At 37.9% G+C, this 20,009-nt stretch overlaps 1 protein-coding gene across 3 annotated transcripts in view; it reads left to right on the forward strand.

Annotated features, from left to right (window-relative positions):
* Sf3b1 (splicing factor 3b subunit 1) overlaps positions 1 to 20,009 on the forward strand; it is a 99,984-nt gene that overhangs the window by 4,965 nt on the left and 75,010 nt on the right. Inside the window, exon 4 of one of the 3 annotated variants that reach the window (XM_081739648.1) lies at positions 1,278 to 1,404. In XM_081739648.1, coding sequence (XP_081595774.1) covers positions 1,278 to 1,404 — 127 coding nt within the window. Of the gene's footprint in view, positions 1 to 1,277; positions 1,405 to 12,874; positions 12,929 to 20,009 lie in introns of those variants that run through there. The other 2 variants (XM_081739650.1, XM_081739651.1) reach the window with 2 other exon arrangements.

Here is a 20,009-nt window from a genome sequence, read left to right on the forward strand (position 1 = left end):
GAAACTTGAAATCAGAGTTATTTCTGCGTACTTCCGGCGTCTGGATATTAAGATATCGCAAAATTTCCTCAGGTAATATTCGAAGTGCGGGAACACGAAAACGTACTATTGCAATAAAGAAATTGAGAACAGACTCAAGTCTAGAGAGATGTGTAGGTGCGGCCATGGCCCATATGGGAGAGCAGTATTCGATCTTGGGTGCTATTAGAGTTTTATAGAATGTTGTTAATGATGCCACAGTACGTAGCTCAATGAATCGGTAAAGAAGCCCCAGCATACGCATTGATTTCTTAACTATTGAGGAGATGTGGTCAGAGAACAAGAGTTTCGAATCAAAGATGACACCAAGATCATTATGACTGGCAGAATGTGTTATAGGGGAATCGTTAATATGGTATTTGGAGGGAACAGGAGACTTTTTCAGAGTAATTGTAATACCGTCACATTTCTTACTGTTAAGTTTCAATTGCCACATTTCACACCAGTCTACAAGATAATTTATGTCTTCCTGTAGGGCAGTTGTGTCATGGAAACATGATATTTCTCTATATAATTCGCAATCGTCAGCAAAAAGCAAAAGGCCACTAGGATTAACTGATAGGTGAGAGTAGAGATCCTTCATATACAGGACAAACAGCAGGGGCCCTAGTACGCTTCCCTGAGGCACCCCCGAGATCACAGGTTGGGGTTAGAAGTCGCCCCTGAAAGAACAACTTTCTGTTTACGGCCCTTTAGATAGCTGGTGATTAAAGAGAGAAATTTACCATGTACGTTAAACCTATTGGAAAGCTTGTGGAGAAGAAGAATGTGACTGACAGAATCAAAGGCCTTTGAGAGATCAAAATAAATGACATCTAATTGAGTATTGTTATTTATACATTGAACTGCACAGGAAAGAAGAGTACTTAAGTTAGAATTCAAGAATAGAAAGAAGGCTCCGTCGTCCTGTCCCATTGGCGAAATAAAAAGAATTACCACAAGCAAGAATTACCAGAAGGCTGTAACTTTTTTTTTTTTTTGTTTGTGTAAGGTCCGTTAGGAGAGCGAAGGTCTTTGGCTAAAAAAAGGAAAAAAAAAAAAGGTGCTATAGTAGCTTAGTATATTGATTATTGGTAGAAGAGAAGTAGTACTGAATTTCCTGTTGGTATTTTATTCTGAATCGAGCTGTTATATGGGTGCTTTTTTTTTTTAATTAATTGTCTGACGTTATGTGTTTAGTTTTTTAATTCCCTATATATGAAATGATTATTAATGAGAATTTTTTTTTTCTGTTTTAGAGCGACAAAGATTATGATCCTTTTGCTGAACGGAGGCGTCCCACCGTAGCAGAACGAGAAGATGATTATCGAATGAAACGTCGCTATATGATAATTTCTCCTGAACGAGTGGATCCCTTTGCTGAAGGTCAGTAATTTGATTCTTCCTCGAATGCCATGTTCAAATTAATATTGTGCTTGTCTCTTAGTTGGTATGTCAATGAGTGTTTACTGTTTGCGCGGGTAAGAAGTTAAGACTTTCGAAATGAGTTTTAAGTATTAATATCTTTCGATATGGACGCGTGATTTTTTAAAATTCTGCTTTCGCTAATTTGGTTAGCTTTCGCATAATTAATTTAGGTACTTTCCTCATATGAAAAGAAAAAAACTTGGATAAGATGTAAAGGTCCTTGTAGTGCTTGGTTTCTCTCATTAGGTAGGCATTGTGAATATTGTAATTAGTAGTTAATTTATTTGTTTATTTGGCAGTCACAGCGGGTAACTGTTGAGGCTAAATGCCAAGTTAAAAGAAGAAATCGCAATAATTGTTAAAAGGGCATTCAATATTTGGAGCTGATGTCGCAAAAGTTATTTCAAGTATATTTGGTCTAGCGACCGTCCTAATTGTAACTAATGAGACACTCAATAAAAAACGCTGTTCTAAATGGATTGAAATTGCTGTAGGTATGTCGCTGGATATTTCTACCACCAGTTCGTTCCGAGACTTTTCTTGTTAGACGAAGCCAATGAATTGTAACTTCCTCTGTGATAGGCAGAGGAGAGGTCAAGGCTATTTTTTGACATGTGATTGTAACACATCGCACTTTAGTGTCGATACATTCAAGTAGAAATAACTTTATATCTTGGCATTCCAATATTTAACTGTTTGCTTGACTCGGTTGTAGCTTTCGAGTTCGATTCCCGGCTGGAGCTCATGTGGTTCGGATTCCACGTTAATCAGTAGATCAATTTCTCATATAGCCTCACTGCTGAAAGGGACGCAAAATTCAAAAATTCTGTTGTAGCTTTTGCTACTTCTGATGAAATAAAATGAAATATTAAAAATGAACGCCTCTTTGTCCTTTACACTAGTTGTGATGATGATACAAACAAGTGAATAGTGATGGAATATTTGATAAAATGATCATAAAGGGGAATTCATTCACATGATATCCATCCAATGAATCAATACTTTCGGAAATCGAACTTGTAGTATTCCACAAAACTACCAAGCCTTCCTTACGGAAGGTAGAATATTTGCATGAAATAAAATGTGATCGTAGGTTGACAAATTCCATTTTATTGAGTTAATGTAGCGACGCTTGTCGAAGCCGAATGATTAGCACAGTGATTTCTGTATGAGTGGTTCTAACAGATATCAAAACACTTTTTGTGTTGATCACACATTGTGAAGTAGTTGGGGGAAGTTTTTAAATGAGTTTTTGTTTTTCGGGCTTACTAGTAACGTGGGCTTCGATCTGTGAGCGGGATTTAAATCAGGCGAAGTGGGTGGATCCATGGACCATCTTGCAGTTTTTTCAATAATTGAGTTCATCGTCGCGCCGAGGCTATATGGGACGTGAACGTTCATTTCAAAGAGAAATCCGAACAATAGTAATGATTTCAAATTTCAGAGCTCTCCTAGGACTACGTTTACGGAAGACGCGCACGCTAGCCACTAGACCAGGAAGGACAACTTTCTCGATGGTTGTCTTAATCATGGACTGAAGTGTATAATAAAACAGAATCAAAACGGCAAAGAGAGAACATATAAAGTACTAAAAATATCCATAGACCATGCAACTAGTGTCATTCGATTTTCTTTGCCACCATTTAGCTCCTTCCTTTACTGGCTACGCAATTTGATAAAAGAAAAAAAATTAGTCTTGCTCTCGGTCTGCAAAAGAAAGTACGTGTTAATTTGCCTGCCTATTGTAAAGTACCAAGCAATATAAGACGAAATATCTGACGACTCCTGTGTGTCCAAATGGGAAATAGTCCCCTAGACTATGTGCTTAAGAGCTCGGTTACTTGAGAATATGCTGTAACATTTCTGTGCTTCTGATGGTTATCTTCTTTCAAACTGATAATAATTGGATCCATATTCAGTATTTGTTAAAACTGTACTTAACCCAGTAGAAACATTACAATTATAATTTAGCTATGAAGTTTCGGTAAAAGTTAAACAGCGTTCTTAGCACAGATTCTTTCAGATAGCTAACGTTGTTGTACGTACGTACTGCATCCCGTTGATTATTTTCTTCTGTATATCATAAGTCAAGTAATTTCCCAACCAAATTTCCCATGTATCGATATATTTCTCTGTACACTAACCGGTATCATATAAAACTGCCGATTGAAAATAAATAAAAACACTTTTTCGAAGACTCGTTGATTTCACCTTTGTTTAATTTCACTTCCATAGTAAATGTAATTGGTCGAATCAAAATGATGAAGTTTAAACTGTATCTAGAGAATCTTGATGGCTTCTAGCCAAGAAATTTGAACACTGTTGGTTGAAAAATTCCGTGCGTAATCAGATAACAAATTTTAAATATGTATCTTCAATTTCTTTTCATTCTCATTATAGCCTTCAAATTAAGGAAAACAGTTGCTTCGATTTTGTTTTTATTAGGTACATAAAACATTTGCATAGTCTACCCGAAACATTTTTAATCTGCGCCTTTAAAATCTTAAGTCTTCATAGAATTTTTTAAGTCGTTGGAAAACGATAACGTGAAATCTATTCCTTAATCAAAATTACATAAATTACAGTATCCAGAAGGTAACCACAAGATGTAGTTCTACAAGCAGAACCTTTCTGAAAAAAATCTTTGTTAAGGATGGCAGTCTTTTCATAACGTTCACAGTAAATTTATGTATGTTGGAAGAGGGGTTATTATAGTTTTAATAGACAACGAATATAATTACTAGGGTTAAGAATTTTAGGTACACTTTTTTTTGCTTTAGAGGGGAAAAAATTGCTCTTCGAGGATACCTGATGTGTCTGATTTTGCTGCCAGTTGCGGAAAGATAATTTTCAGTATCTTTTCCCAGTTTTGTTTTTATTCCCTTAATTTACCTTCAATCCCCTTTCGTCTACTTAAAATCATATTCCGGATTTCCTAGTCTCCGTGAATTGAATGTGTTGTTTCTTGTGCGAGAATTTTAACAAGATTAAGCCGTTTTTCTGGGGTTCAAAGAAGCAGATGTAATTTACAAGGCGTATCTACATCTTAGATTCACAACTTGCAAACAACTCTGTTGTACGTACGGTTACAAATATATAACGGCTGTTAGTAAAACTTGAAAGAATTCCATTGTGATCCAGAGGGGACGCGGTGGCTCAGTGGTAGAGCTTTCACCTCCGGTGCTTGGGGTCCCTGGTGCGATCCCAGCTCACGCCGTGTGGACTTTGTGGTGAACAAATACCGTGCTCGTGGGTTTTCTCGGGGTTCTCCCGTTTCCTCCCACTTTCTTCATTCCATTTCATTTCCTCATGATCACCGTCTCCTTTAGCCTAACCGGCAAAAATTGTGGGACGTAAAACTCAAAGATTTCGTTTCATTTTTTCCATTGTGATTCATCTACTTCCGTGAGGCAACAGACAAATGGTTAATCTTTAGAGGAATTCAAATTTTACTTTACCGCGTTTGCAGAGACGTTTTATCTTCGAATAGAAACACTTACATTTAACAATTTATGAGATGCTTAATGTTGTTAAGCACAGTAGCTTTGTTTTATCCTAAGTGTTTTCAATCGGGTCAGAGGACAATTTTCAAAATAGTTGACCGTAATAGCAATTTTTTTTTCGCTTTTCTTTGCCACTTATTCCCATTTTTTTTCAATGAAAACTGCTCCTAAAACTTCCAACCATAGTAATTATATGTTCGTTCTTACAGTTCCGCAGCACACATTGTGAATCGCTTGCTTTTGTTCCACGTGTCGGTCGATATTTAACTTCATTAGCCGCGGGCAAACAGTGAACATGTGATTGATAGTATGTTGAGTGTGAGATGGATGAGAGTGAATGTGTTGCGAGTGAGTGCACCAGGGATATTAAATGCTAGGGCAGAACTTCTCAAACAGAATAAAAATATTGAGCATGTTAAGAAAGAAAATAAAATGGAAAACGTTTCAGATGAGCAAAGTGGAGATATGTTTGTTCAGTTATTTATATACATAACTATTACTTTCGTATTAAATATTTGTGATCATTTTGCTTGAATAATAATAATAATAAATAAGAATGATAAAAGTAGAGTAATGAATACATCTTGCAAATCTGGAGAATAATCAGTTATTCGAAGTTAGTATTTTTTTTCTAGATTTTCAGATGTACATTTATGACTCCTGTAATATTTTGATAACAGTGATTATTCGCCAGAAAATGGAGTTGTTTACCATGCTTGTTTGCATACGTTCTTAACAGAATTTCGTACGAAAAAAAAATATATATATATAAAGTCGGCTTGTTTTCACATTATCCAATAATGATTGTAAAATATTACATTCATTCGTATCTATTTGATATTCATTGAAGATTAAATCGGTTGTAACACACAGTAAAGGACAATGAGAAATACCTATTATTCGGATGTCCAAGAGACATTGTAGTTGTCTGAAGAGTACAGCCTATAAATTTGAGATGAATAGACTTCATGATACTGAATTGAAAATAATAATAGTAATAAACTTCGTAAGATTAGTGGGACATCTTACTAAACCAATAACTCCGAGTACATTATTTACAAGAAGGAGGTTTTTTTTTTTTTTTTTTTTTTTCTTCGTCTTCCCTTCCCAAAATAAGTACCTTACACAGATGTCCGGGGCCACTAAACCAATAGAAGAAAGGGAACGTACCTAATTTCTTTTCCGTGAAAAGGTAAGTACATTAACTTTATGAGAAAAAGGAATAGGAATTAGATTTCTGGGCTGGCCATGTTAATCCGTTATGTTCGAGGGATGACGTCATTTGGCGATTACATTGCCCGGGAAGCGGATAGAGAAGGGAATGGGGAAACAGCCTAAGACCATTATGTAGGAACCATTTCGGTATTGGGAGACCCGGGTTCAGTTCGCCACAGGAGCTCATGTGTTCGGATTCCACATTAATCAGTAGGTCCACGTCTCATATAGCGTCGCTGCTGAAAGGAACACCAAACTCAAAATCAATTCAACTCTAACATTTCGGCATTGACTGGTGTGGGTGAGGAACACCCGGGAAAAACCTCACTCTGGATGGCTGTCCTGAAAACCTGTTACACTTTGCCGATCGAGTGTCCCCATTGGGAATCGAACCCTCGTACCAAAATCGAAAACGTTACGCGGGGCTACACTTTTTGGAAAAAAAAATCCTATACAAAATAATACGAGGGTCACTACGAAAGTTTTGAGATGTGAAATAACTTTAACACTTACATTTTCTCCAAGTATTCACTATTACACTGTGCACACTTTTGCATCCTCGAAAACCACTTTTGGAAGCAGTGTTGCCAGTATTTTTCTTCAAGTGTTGAAAGTTCATTCTCGTAAGCCACTACAGCTTCTTCAGGGCTGCAAAATCTTTTCCCACGTATGCGATCTTTGATCCTGGGGAACAGAAAAAAATCACACGGGGCCAGGTCAGAACTATACGGCGGATGAGTCATAAGTTTGACCTCCGTAGGTTCTAAAACTGAATTGTGATATTGGCCGTGTGTGCGGACGCGTTGTCATGATGAAGCAGGATCCCAATCCAATTCTTGGACGCCTTTCCCGAAGCTTCTGAACACTTTTGTTAGGCAGACAGTGGTGTACCACTAAGCAGTAACAGTCCTTTGTTCTTCAAGTGGAACAGTTGCAACATGGCCAGATTTGGAGAAGAAAGTTGCGACCATCTTCTTCCCCACACTTCGCGGTCGCTTCACTTTCGCGGGTGGATTTTCGTCTGGAAAGATCCAAACTGTAGACTGGCGTTTATTTTCAGGATCAAATTGATAGATCCAAGTCTCACCACCAGCAACAATGTCAGAGACGCGTCGAGAATTGCCTCCATCAAATCTTGCAAGCATTTCTTCACATCATTCCACACGCATGCGCTTCTGCTGTTCAGTCAAAGTGTGAGGCACCCAACGAGATGAAACCTTCCTGAGCCGAAGATGATCATGAAGAATTTTTGTTACTGCTGGCGATCCAATGTTCACTGTAGATTCAATGTCTTTGAAAGTTGTTCGAGGATTTTCTCGAATCATTTGTTCCACAGCGGCAATGTTTTCATCTGACAGCTGTTGCCGGACGTCCAGCTCTCTCTTCATCTTTAAGCGATGTCCGGCCTCTTCGGAATTCGCCAAATCACCGAAAAATTGTAGCACGGGAAGGAGCAAGGTCCCCAAATGCCCCCTGCAAACGGTCAAGGCTTTGTGTCTCGTTCAAACCACTTTTGAAATCGTAAAGGATCATTGCCCGAAAATGTTCCCTTTCGAGCTCCATTCTAGACAGCCGAATACTGCTCACATCAACAAACAAGTAAAGGCGATACGGCCACGCCGATAAGCGAGGCGAGTTGAAACTTGCTTCACTTCTTCGCTCTGGATACCACTACCGAACTCAATTGTTGGAATTCAAATACTGTGCCACAACAATGCGTATCTCAAAACTTTCGTAGTGACCCTCGTATGATACATTATTGTTTGAGATTCGTTATTAAATATCGTAAGAGACTAGGTAGGCTGGCTGTTGATTTATTATCATATAGGAACTTGATTGATTGTTTGCTTTATGCTCTTTGATACCATAGATATGGAGAGACGTACTATTTACATAGCTTCGAACATTGTAGGATTTGAATCTGATGAGCTGGCGGATACTTAGGCCATCATACAAGGTTACTCCGCGCAAAGTATCTTTCTTGCTACACTATTTCACCTTCAACAAAACTGAATTACAGAATTATACAAATACTGTGAATATTATTTGTAATATTCTAGGATATACAAACATTGACAGCTACTCGCGTTGGTGTATTTCAGGAAACCCTAAACCTTCTTTAAGCAATACAATGAATTAAGTGAACTGTAATCAGCTTGTAAAAATTCTTACAACTAAAACACTTTTGTAGTTTTTTATTTTTATTCAGTATTTACAAATTAATTGTTAGGAACATAAAACTTGAAAACATTCATTTAGTTCGAATCCCACATTAAGCTGAGGTCTACGTCTCATATAGTCTTGGTGTTGAAAGAGACGCTAAACTCTAATCCAACCGGAACGTGAAGACATCTTTATACGAGGGAGAGTCCGAAAATAAGTTTCCCCTCTCGTTTTCTTCAGAAAACGAACAGCAATGGGAGAAACAAGACAGTGGTTGCACGCGCAACACACCCAGACACAAGTGGGTGTCGTTCGCCCACGATCCTGCAGGTGGCGCCGTCGCAGCGCCTGCGCAAAGCGGAAACTAGTCGATGTCAGTTTGAGCTTGGTAGCTGTGGAGAGAAGGCGCGTTTTGCCTTCGTGGTCAAAGGAGAAAATGCGAACGGTTATCTGCTATGAATAAGCACGTGGCGTATCGTTAGCAGAAATCCATAACCTCCTTGTAGAAGTCTATGGGCGTGATGTAGTGTCAAAACAAATGGTGCGAAGATGGTGTCGTAAATTCAGTGATGGGCGGCAGCAAATGCTGGACACACCGAGATCTGGAAGGACGTGCACTGGCCATTACAGACGAAAATGGCAGGATGGTGCATGAATTGATTAAAGCAAACTGGCGTATCACCATCGATGAGGTCACCGCTTCTTCCGTATGCAGAGCCTGGGAATTTTTGAGCCGTATCCAGAGATTTTTTTCTGGAAGGGTTTTTAAAGCTTACAAACTGGTATGACAAATGCGTCAATGCGCGTGGTACTTACGTGGAAAAGTAAAGATATGTGTGATCTTGAATATCATATGCTATTTTTGGTCTTGCATCCCGACCTCTGTCCATAGTCGCCTGGGGAAACTTATTTTCGGATTCCCCATCGTACGTATATGATGTTAGTGAAGAATTTGTACGCGACATCATTCTCGTGTGAGCAAGATCTATTGAAGTGGGTACTCCGGGGCTGCCTATATTTGATCTGACGAAACCGGGAAACTTGATTGCTTGCAGAAATGTTAACTTTGGATAGGATACAGTATCTGGAATAAAAAGGAACAAGAATTTTAAGTTTTTTTTTTTTTTTTCGCTGCATTTTAACTTGTGTAATTTCAGAACTTGAACGGGAAAGCCCTGTAAGATATATATGATGCATATGTACTTTCATTATTTCCTAATCAGTCGGCATTCACCTGAGGTAGACGAAACAGGTTTTTTTATTGTAACGAACTTCACATTTCCCACATCATTGAAAACACACTATATGTAAAAAGCACAAGGGACTACAAAACTTCGAGATGTTTTCTAAAAATGTAACAAAGTAAGACTTGACTGCATACATCAGGTTTCTTGGTAGTAGCAGTGAGAAACATAAATAATTGTTTGAGCTAAGTAAAACTGGGCCATTACTTTCGAACGAAAGTGCAACATTGAAGAAAGCTTTTTCAGTCAATAAAGTGTTAAACAGTGAAATTACAGCATAATAGTGATGTTCGAAAGGTAGGAAGCATTGATCTGTGGTTTGTGTGAAAGGTACCAGAAGACGCAATCAAGAACAGAAGCAATAAAGAATGAGGAAAGAATGTTGGATAGACAACTGAAATGCTTTAGGGAAAAGAGAATTCGTCTCCTGAAGAAAGAAAATTCTAAACATGAAAAAGAGCTTCCGTTTAATATGGAAGTAAACGAGACAAAAGGAAAGCAGCGGTGTTCTTACCGTAAATATCAAAGCAGATAAATATTGAATAGTGTTTAGATTGAAAAGAAAAGAAAAAAAAAGAAGAAGAAAAGAAAAAAAATAAAAGTGAAGACTAGTAGTAACGTAAAACTATTAATCCGATTATTTTATACTTCGTTATTGTGTGCTTCTGTTGAAAGATTTATCGAGTTAATATTCTATTAAGAAATCGATAATATTGCAAGTTTTCACGATCTGTGAAAATGCTTGAAGGGACGAACAGAATTGTTAGTTATATGAACTTAAAAGAAAGTTTTATATATATATATATATATATAAACAATCTTCTAAATTTACTTTACAATTCATTTAAGAAAGACAATAAATACTTTCAACAAGTGGATTATAAAAAAAAATAATAAAAAAAAACTAAGTATTAACTTCATCCAATTCCCAATGGATTTGGAGGTATACTGACACGAATTTGGCACGTAACAGGCTTTATAAGAGATAGTGTATTGATAAGGGTTTATTAGCTAATCAAGTGATGTGAATACACTACTGTTTCTGAAAGTTACTGTACCAGGAATGACATGTGGGGAATGGAATGAAATTGATGCCATAGAATTCTTACATTACAGAAATACTGGGTGATTCACAGAAAACGTCGTAATTTCAAATGGCTTTAAAAGTATAAGTACAAATAAATAAATTAAATAAATAATAATAATAAAATATAATCTGATAGAGAAAAAATCCAAAGTTTAGTGGAAAACATGCTCCAAAAGTCCAGAGTGATTTTTCACTTCTCCCTCCCGGTTGCGCATGTCAAATATCTAACCAAAGGTCGCTCGACTAACTTTGGAGTAGATTTGAAGAATTTGGATTTCTTAAGGAAATACGTTTAGGGCCTTTCGAAGAATATACCAATATGATGTTAAAAAATGCCAGTGCAGACAGACTTTTCAATTTTTTTCCTTTCCTTTCTTTTCTTTTGGGCTATTCAAAAGAGATCGTCGGACGTGTCAATACGCTTGTGCTCACACTGTCCGTTTGAGACCTTTCGTTGCCCGGTAACATTCCCAGTCTTAATGAATTGTTGGATGGTACCCATGCATACTTTTCTTTAGCCAGAATCTTCGTTGGACGGTAGCGAGGGAGCGCCACTTAATAAACAATTCACCGAGTGAATCTTTTGCTGTTTAAGTAGAAAGCTCCACTACTGTACTACAAACATGGGAAAACACGGATAAAAATTAAATTTTAGACTTTGTCAATTATAAAATACATAAATTATTAATGTAAATAAACTATACCTTTTAGAGTCAATTGAAATCACGACAGTTAGTTGAAACACTCTGTAATTATAATGTCAGAAGTACATACCACCTTAATAACATCAGTAACCCCATAGCCGAACATGTCGCGATCTCCGATGTGATCGCAGAAAATTTGCCGCGCCTGTGCAGAAAAATTGCCAGAGGAAAAAAGAAAATAATAAAGCCAGCAGAAAAGTGTACAAACATGCCTGCTGTGTGTAGATGTTTTAAATGCACAGACGACTCGCATAAATACAGGGTTTCTTAAAAATTACTGTTATCATTTTCCCTGATTTCCAGGTGCAAGACCAGCCATTTTCCCTGACCCATGACATTTAATAAAATAACGGTGTACTGATGATGAATACCTGTATGAGCAAAATAAAGGTTTGGGCCAGTGGTTCTCAACCTGTGTGCTGCGAAAGAGAATAAATCCGTTATAATAATACTTGACGTGTCAAATTCAAGTCTCTATTCTCGTGTTCTATTGAGTTTTGGATGTTTTCCTGAATTTTTTTTTTTCCTTTTCCCGTTTAAAACTACTACCAAATTCATTGACGTTACTTAAACTTCTTACATATACCTATGAACTGTAAATTTATTTCGGCTATGTTGCTACTATTGGAAGATGGCGTTTCAAAAATTGTGAAATGAGACAATTCTAGAAAGATATTTAATCGTGAGAAACGAATAGTTAACGTAAATATTAGTACACCTTTGAATAAACATTGAAAGGAAAAACGTATGCACAATATTTGAAGCGATGAAACATATTATTGTAATAGTTTCTAAATGTATGCAAACAACGTGGTAACTGCTTTCGATTATGTATGTAAGCAGACAATAGGGGAAGTGGGTGGGTGGATGTGCTGACATTGGGGGTGGGGGATATAATTAAGTCTCCGTTACTAATTATATTCAATTTTTTCTCCCCTTTGAGGATCTTCGAGGAAGTGGCACTACATCGGATATCCGGAATTTTGAAGCATGGTTTTGTAGAAAAATCAGGCCTTGCAATACACTGTTAGCTTTCTGGAGTAACATGTTACAATCATACAGTTATCCTTTGTTAGTCACTTTTATAGTTTTATTTATTTATTTATATCTATTTCTTTATTTTTCATTAACTGTAAAAGATTACAGTGTTTCCAGTTAATAGAAGAAACAGATTTAGTTAATACTTTAAATTAGGTACCAAATTAACAATAGATTTGGTAAAACAATACATTTAAAGATGTAAATAGTAAGGTTTACTTGTACTGGCTGTTATAAATGCAGCTAACGTTTCGCTTCTCCACTGTAGTACTGACATACTGAGATGTGGATATAAACGCTACGCATGCATCGAGTTCAGAGAGCAAAGGCTGCTGGAAAGATCATCGGACGCATAAGTAAAACAAGTCTCCAACAAAAAAATTCAAATCCGTTCCCTTGGTGTGTGAGAGTGTTTGTGTGAGCAGTTCAAAAAATTACTAATCACGCAGATTAATTACAGGTTCATCAGGTGCCGCTGGAAGAAAAGTTTGACGATTCCCTCATGATGTGAGCAGAAGAAGGTATCACGTATGTATTAGCTATAATGCAGTTTTCAGACTATATTTAGAAAAGAAAAAGAAATCAAAACAATGCTCATTGCTTCATAAGATGCTGAAAAAACAACAAGTATGGCATAGTTTCAGGTTTTTGTGACGATACATAGTGTAATCAATTCGAAATTCTTGTTCGTTGTATTTCTTCCATGAAACCAGTGAATGTTAGGAGGGGGAGGTGTTAATGTCAAATGTAGCTAGTCTAGCCATAAATACTCTTACAAAGAAAAACTCAACATTAGGAATAAGAAAAATGGAGTTTAATATGCATATAGTATGTGAACTATACATGGTCTGACAACAGTTTGCACCAAACATATTTCAAAATGTCCACTGTTAGCACGCACACAGACTCGGAGTCTGACGAATCATTCGTCTATGGCAGCACGCACTGTCTCCAGGGGAATTGACGCTACTGCAGCTAATAAAGAGCTCTTCAAACTGACAATTGTGGGATGACATTTCTTGCAGGCAATATCCTCAAGCACTGTCCATCGTGTGTAATCCAGGGGATTATGGTCAGGGCTGCTAGAGGATCTGAAATCAGGCACATTATGTGCGAGCCACTCCTGGTTGATTCTGCCTTGTGAGCAGGAGTCGAGTCTTGCTGAAAAGTCCATGTGGGTGCTCTGAAGAGGGTGGTGGTCAAGTTCTTCACTGTATGCTACAGCACAGTGTTTTGGTACATCCGGGCACTAGTTTTCACTCCTTTCTCACAAAAATGAAGACATGATAGCTCACTCACTACCGCACCATAACGGACTCGGCATGATGGGCTCTCTGGATTTTCGGAACTTTGTTCTTGGCTTCCTGAGCTGATGACGCATACATCTTATCATTTTGGCGGTTGAAACACTCTTCTATACTGAACAACGTCTCATCGGTGAACAGAATCTCTGTGCCGATTTTGCGTGTACCGGTGAAGCAGGAGTTCACTTTTACGCTTCCTTTGCTTCATTAGACACAGTGCCAGAAAATGTCCCGTTGATCATCGGTAAGCTCGAGTACCAAGATCGTCTCTGAGTAGCCTGGACATCGTTCGCTTGGAGATGTTCATCTCATGGGCCATTATTGTCTGTTTCCGTACGGGATTCTTCCTTACACGCGCCGCCATTGGTTTCACAGCTTCTGGAGTCCTTGTACTTCGTGGTCGTCCAGTTTTCGGGCGATCCTGAACAGACCCAGTATTAAGTATCCGCTGAATGGTGCGGTACACAAACATGTGACTGATGTTAAGCTTTTTTAGTGTGTTAAATATTTCACCACTCGCTGGTTTTCCAAAATTGTGTAACGCTATCAGTGCTATCCTATTTTCGTACTCACCCCATTCAATCCTGCCTATACGGGTTACGTGTATCCCTTTCTACAGCAGTCCTCTTAATACATGATCGCACTTTCCACCGCCAGATTTGTTCCTTCTACCCACAACAGATAGTGTTGTAGCCTCTGGTACTTTCGTACCAGAAACAGTATTTATGGCTAGACTAGGTATAATCGTGTATTATTTTGTTATATTTCGCTTAGTTTTCTGTTGGATACTAATTCTGGCTCCTTACTACTTAACAATATAAATGTGAACTTCGTACATTCATTGTTTGCGGAAACATTTCTTCCTTAATTTTATATATTTACCTTATAAACTTTATTGTAGATATTTGGAGAATCCGATTTGACAGAAAGAAAATTCTATTACGTGTTGATATGCTCCCAATGATTGTAGTTTATATTTTGTTGTTTAATGAGGTCCCGAGCGCTGGCCAGCCCCGAAAACTACTGTAGCAATATTTTGTAGAAGAGGGGGAAGTTCATCATCAGTAAAAACTATGGCTGAAGGAAGTCGGGGTTCATCTTAGAAAACAAAAGAAAGTTCCACCAGTAGATTGTACTATGGACCAGATAAGTCTTGCTCATTATTATGTTTACGTAGATTATTCCAAAAATTATTAGCACTACAATATTGCAGTTGACACTAATTTTTTTAGCACTGTGCACGTTATTTAAAAGTTATTTCCCATCAATGTCTATGTACCTCTGTCGTCGTTCCGGGACTTTTCATATAGCAAATGAAACTTTTTATTTGGAGACTTCACAGCACTACGTTTGGATGGTCGACTGCAACTCGTGGAGAATTCACTGCACACCAGGTGCTTCAGTTCATCAGAGGGTAGTCCTTTCGCGTCCCCATATCCCATAATGGCATTGCTTGAATGGATGGGTGGAGTTACAGCAGCAACTTAGAGTATCGATAACGTTTATGCTCTCACCGATGGGTAGCCAGTCCATCAATAATATCCCGCTCCCTTCCTCTCCCCGTACCAGAATTTAATTATTTGCTCCTGAAAGAACACTTGTCCGTGAACTCGTGCGTGGTAGATTTTGTATCGAGTAATACTACGTATTTCCTGCTGTCACTGCACTTTTAATTGCTTCACTGACTTCACCCTTGTTTGTTATAAACGCTTCTGAGAATTTTAATCTGTTGCATTACTGCCATAGATTACAATGCTTCCAGGCCTTCACGTACTGTCAAGAGAATGTTGATATTTTTCTCCTGATCATCATTATTTTTTATTATTGTTTATTATGAGATTATGAAATAAAATGAAGGATCTGAATACTCTTTTTGTGGAATTGTAGGCCTTCACCTCGGCGGGAGTTTATGATATTTTTGTTACATTACAGTCTCACTTGTGTATGTAGCCTCCGAAGTCAGTAGCCGGGGTCTCGGACTCATTCACCCTTGAGGTTCAACAATTGAACACGAGCTCTGGGCCTGAATCCGAGCGAATGCAGGCCCCATTCAGGATAGTGAGCCCGAGTTCGTATCGAGCAAGTGCGAGTCAGAGCCTTGTTGAGATTAGTGAGCGCGAGTCTCTCTGAAAATAGTGAGCCGCAACTCGATTTGAAAAATGGCCATCTCTGCTGCAGGAACAAGAGCTTGACAGTCTTGTTCTGTGCTAAACCAATCAAGTTAGAATTACTGTTGTACAAAATACTCTGCACTAAACTTCGAAAGACGTTGAGTTTTCTGCTCTGCTATTCCTTCACCTTGTGGCACTTTACTATTAGTGATAAGGCTGTTTTCACCCATTTCCCTTTCTTCTATTTTCATCGTGATATATTTAATGGTCTGTTCCTAACGTAAAACGGCAAAGTGGCAGTTAACTTCATTTCTTTCGTAGAATCGTTTTATCAGTTGTATTCGGAATTGTTTCTTTCTGTATTTTGTGTGTGTGTGTGTGGGGGGGGGGGGTTGCTCAATGGTAGAGCGCGTATTTCTGGTTGAATTCCCGGCCAAGTACGTTTATGATGGACAGCATCATGTCCGAGAGAGTTTTCTCAGGGTACTGCAGTTTTCTCCTACATTCTCAATTCGTAGATTCCTCCATCTCTCGTAGTCTAAAGAGCATAAACGTGGTATGCAAACTGAAAGATTTCGTTTCATTTTTGTATTGTATGATTATTAGTTTCAATGTACACTATCAATCTATCTTTATGTTCATAAAATTAGATACTAGTCAAAAATGGTACGAGTGTCGTAACTGTTTTCTAAGAGACATAAAATACGCCTAATTCTTACACCGTAACATTAACTGTGGTGATCAAAAAACACTTGGTGCTTATTAAGCTCAGGGAACTTAACCAACATCATTTTATTCTGGCTTTTCAGCACATGGAAGGAAAGAATCTGGGAAGTGGGAATTTTGTGTGAAGTTGTTTCGAATTTTGTGCGAATTTGTAACGTTGTAATATATTCATTTTTCGAAGAAAGAAAAAAAAAAGGAAGGGGGAGTTGTCGACCACACTCTTTTGTTGCAAATAATTTTAAATAGCAAGGAATCATTGTGAAAATTTGTCGGAATGATAAAAGAAGTAAAAATTGGAGTCTCAGAAGCAGCTTGTAATAAAGTGATATGACAAAGCAGGTCTTCCCTTCATCGGTTAGATGGTATTATTCAGTGGTGCTATTCTATATATATATATATATATATATATATATATAATATTTAAACAACCGGAGTGTCCCACTAGGAAGTGATCATATTTTGAGGAATGATACAATAGATCATGACAAGTAATCGTTCGAGATATCAGTGAAAGGACCATTATTTCGTACACATTGTTTCGAAGGCACATATCTCTGAACTAATGAAGATATCGGAGTAAGACTAATAAAACTCGCACTAAATAGAATATCAGTGAGAGCATTAATCCAAGGAGAAATATCGACAAGATTTGGAATTAAAACAAGAGCAAGGCGTTGTCTGCATTAATTTTTAACCTAAGGACATTGTTGGACAAATAACAGGATAGGGTAATATTTTACATAAGTCAGTGCAACTACTAACATATGTTGGTGACATACTGATAATACCCGAACCGTACAAAGCTTTAAAAAAAAAAATAAAAATTAAAAAAAATAAATAAAATGAGCAATTAGACCAACTATCCCGAATCAGGGGGCTCCAAATTGATGAAGAAAAATGCGCCAATAAGCAAGAACTAAAGATAAATCATTATAGTTTGGAGAGTGTCAAACAGTTCAACTATTTCGATACTTAACAACGAGTAACCATGATGTGAAAATTATGACACAGGATACAGGCTGGCAACAATTATAACCAGTGGCGTATTTAAGGGGGAGGCTTCCGAGCTTAAGCTCCCTCCCGAAATCTTACTATAGTAAAATAATTGAAATATCTTGCAAAATTTTCACATTTCCAGGGAAAGCCCCCCCCCCTTTCCGAAAGTTAAGAGCCCGCCGAAACAAAATCGTAAATACGCCACTGATTATAACAAATACGAAAAATTATTCAAAACCACGATACCCTCTATGAAAATAAAAGTGAGACTGTACAAAACTGTAATAAGACCGGTGGTGCCTTATGGATGCGAAGCGCGGAAATTCACATGCAGATCCGTACAGCAGTTGTTAATAATTTGAAAGGAAGATTTTAAGAAGAATTTTTGGGCCAATTAAGAACGATGATGACATATATAGACGAAGATACAATCATGAAATAGACCAGCTAATCAACAATGAAAAAGGTACGCATAGCAGTCTCACAAAAGCAGGCAGATAGGGCATGTCATACGAATGAACGATACGAGAATCCCAAAGAAAATGATCAGCCAAAATATAATCGGAAGAAAGGGTGCGAGAGGACGACCTAGAAGAAGATCGATAGAAGACGTCGGGGAAGACTAGCTGTAATAGGTATTCAGGGATGGAAAGACAAGAGCTAGAAACAGGATCCAATGGCGAAGTGTCGTTAAGGATGTTCTAGCCTACAATGGGTTGTAATGCAAAAGAAGAACGAAGATACTGGAATCACTCAAAAATAGGAAGGTAGCACACGTAATAGGCATTAGAGATGTATCACATTCACTACATTTACAGATTCCAGTATTTTGGAAAAATCCCGGAATCCATTTTCAAATGTCTGTCTGCCTATTGACTTAAAACAATTCAAAGTTGCTTGTTTTCACAACAGTGCAAGCGAGCGGAAAAAGTACAGAAGTGTTTTCAGAAGTTTGTTTGGTTTCTTTCTTCTACTCTTGGCGAGGTCATGCGCGTGTGTGTGTGTGTGTGACTAACAAACGGTTCTGCGAACTCGAAATATTTTAACAACTGGTTCTGGGAACCGGTGCGAACCGGCTGAATAGCACCACTGGTAATTATTATTGAGTACGACGTTAGAATTGCGTCATAGACTTCTTGCATATTGCATAGTCGTAACTACGAAAGACGCACACATATGTTTAAAAATTCTGGCTGTCTTTCTTTCAGTAGCTTTATATTTCATCCTTATTGTATGAAGCCAGGACGTAACCTTTTGTGTCCATTTGAATATCAAGTCCGTAACAAAATATCTAGCATATATGAGTAGAAGCTATAGATTTTTTTTTTAAATCATAACTTGATTTTTGAATGCAAGTAAAAGCGCAAATAATTTTTTAATGTACTTAATAAATAAGCGTAAAATTGGTGCTTTCGTTAATTCAGACTCTCAGTAAGTTTCATCAGTTGTAGCAAACAAATACCGTAGTTGTGTACTAGCCATTTAGGGGTCACTGTAGCTCAGTGGTAGAGCGTTCACTTTTAATGCGAGGACTCCTTGTTCGACCACAGCTTTGTGAATTTCTGGTGGGCCACTTTCGTATCTGGGTTTTCTTGGTTATCTTCCATTTCCTCCCACATTCGTATTCCACCAATTTTCATAATCATACGGGGGACGCGGTGGCTTACTGATAGAGCCATCACTTTTGGTGCGAGGGGAATCGCTGTTTCGGTCGTCTTTGTGGTGAACAAGATGTCCGTTGATTTTATCGGAGTTTTCTATAAGCATTAAGGCAAAATAGCATGTCCATAAGGCAAATGGCTATTGTTTTTTTTTTTTTTTTTTTTGTGCGTGTGTGCGCGCAAAAGTTGAAATTCTATACAAATAAAATACAGTGTGTCTGTAAAGTCATGGTGCACTTTCGAACGATCACAGGAAATCAACGAAACAAAATAGAAATGTGGTATCTTCACCAAACAAAAGGAAAACTCTCCAAGTTTCATACATATTCAGTGCAGTTCAATGTGGCTTCCATTTGTTGTCCTACACACATCTAAACGATATTCAAGTTCTTCTCACACACTATTAAGAACGTCTGGTGTAACAGTGAATAACGTCTGTGATTCTCTGTTTTAAATGATTAATGTCTTTGATACGTTCACTGTACACACGTTGCTTCACATAACGCCACAAGTAAAAGTTTAAGGGCGTCAGATCCGGTTATTATCGTGGTTTGGGTTGAGAGAACCCCTACCTATCAACCTCTGGCGGAATGTTGTATCCAGAAGCTTACAAACCGTGTTGGCGTAATGTGGAGGAGCGCTGTCGTGTTGAAAGATGACACCTTCTGGAAATTGCGCCACTGCACACAATTCCAAGATGTCAAGATAGTTGTTTGCCGTCACAGTCTGCTCTGCAAAGATCATTGGGCCTATTACTTTATCATGCATCAAGCCACACCACATGTTCACTTTAGGGGGTATTACGTTCGTA

This window comes from Thermobia domestica, chromosome 15 (assembly GCF_964235325.1).
Source record: "Thermobia domestica chromosome 15, izTheDome1.hap1.1, whole genome shotgun sequence".
Taxonomy (NCBI): Eukaryota; Metazoa; Arthropoda; class Insecta; order Zygentoma; family Lepismatidae; genus Thermobia; species Thermobia domestica.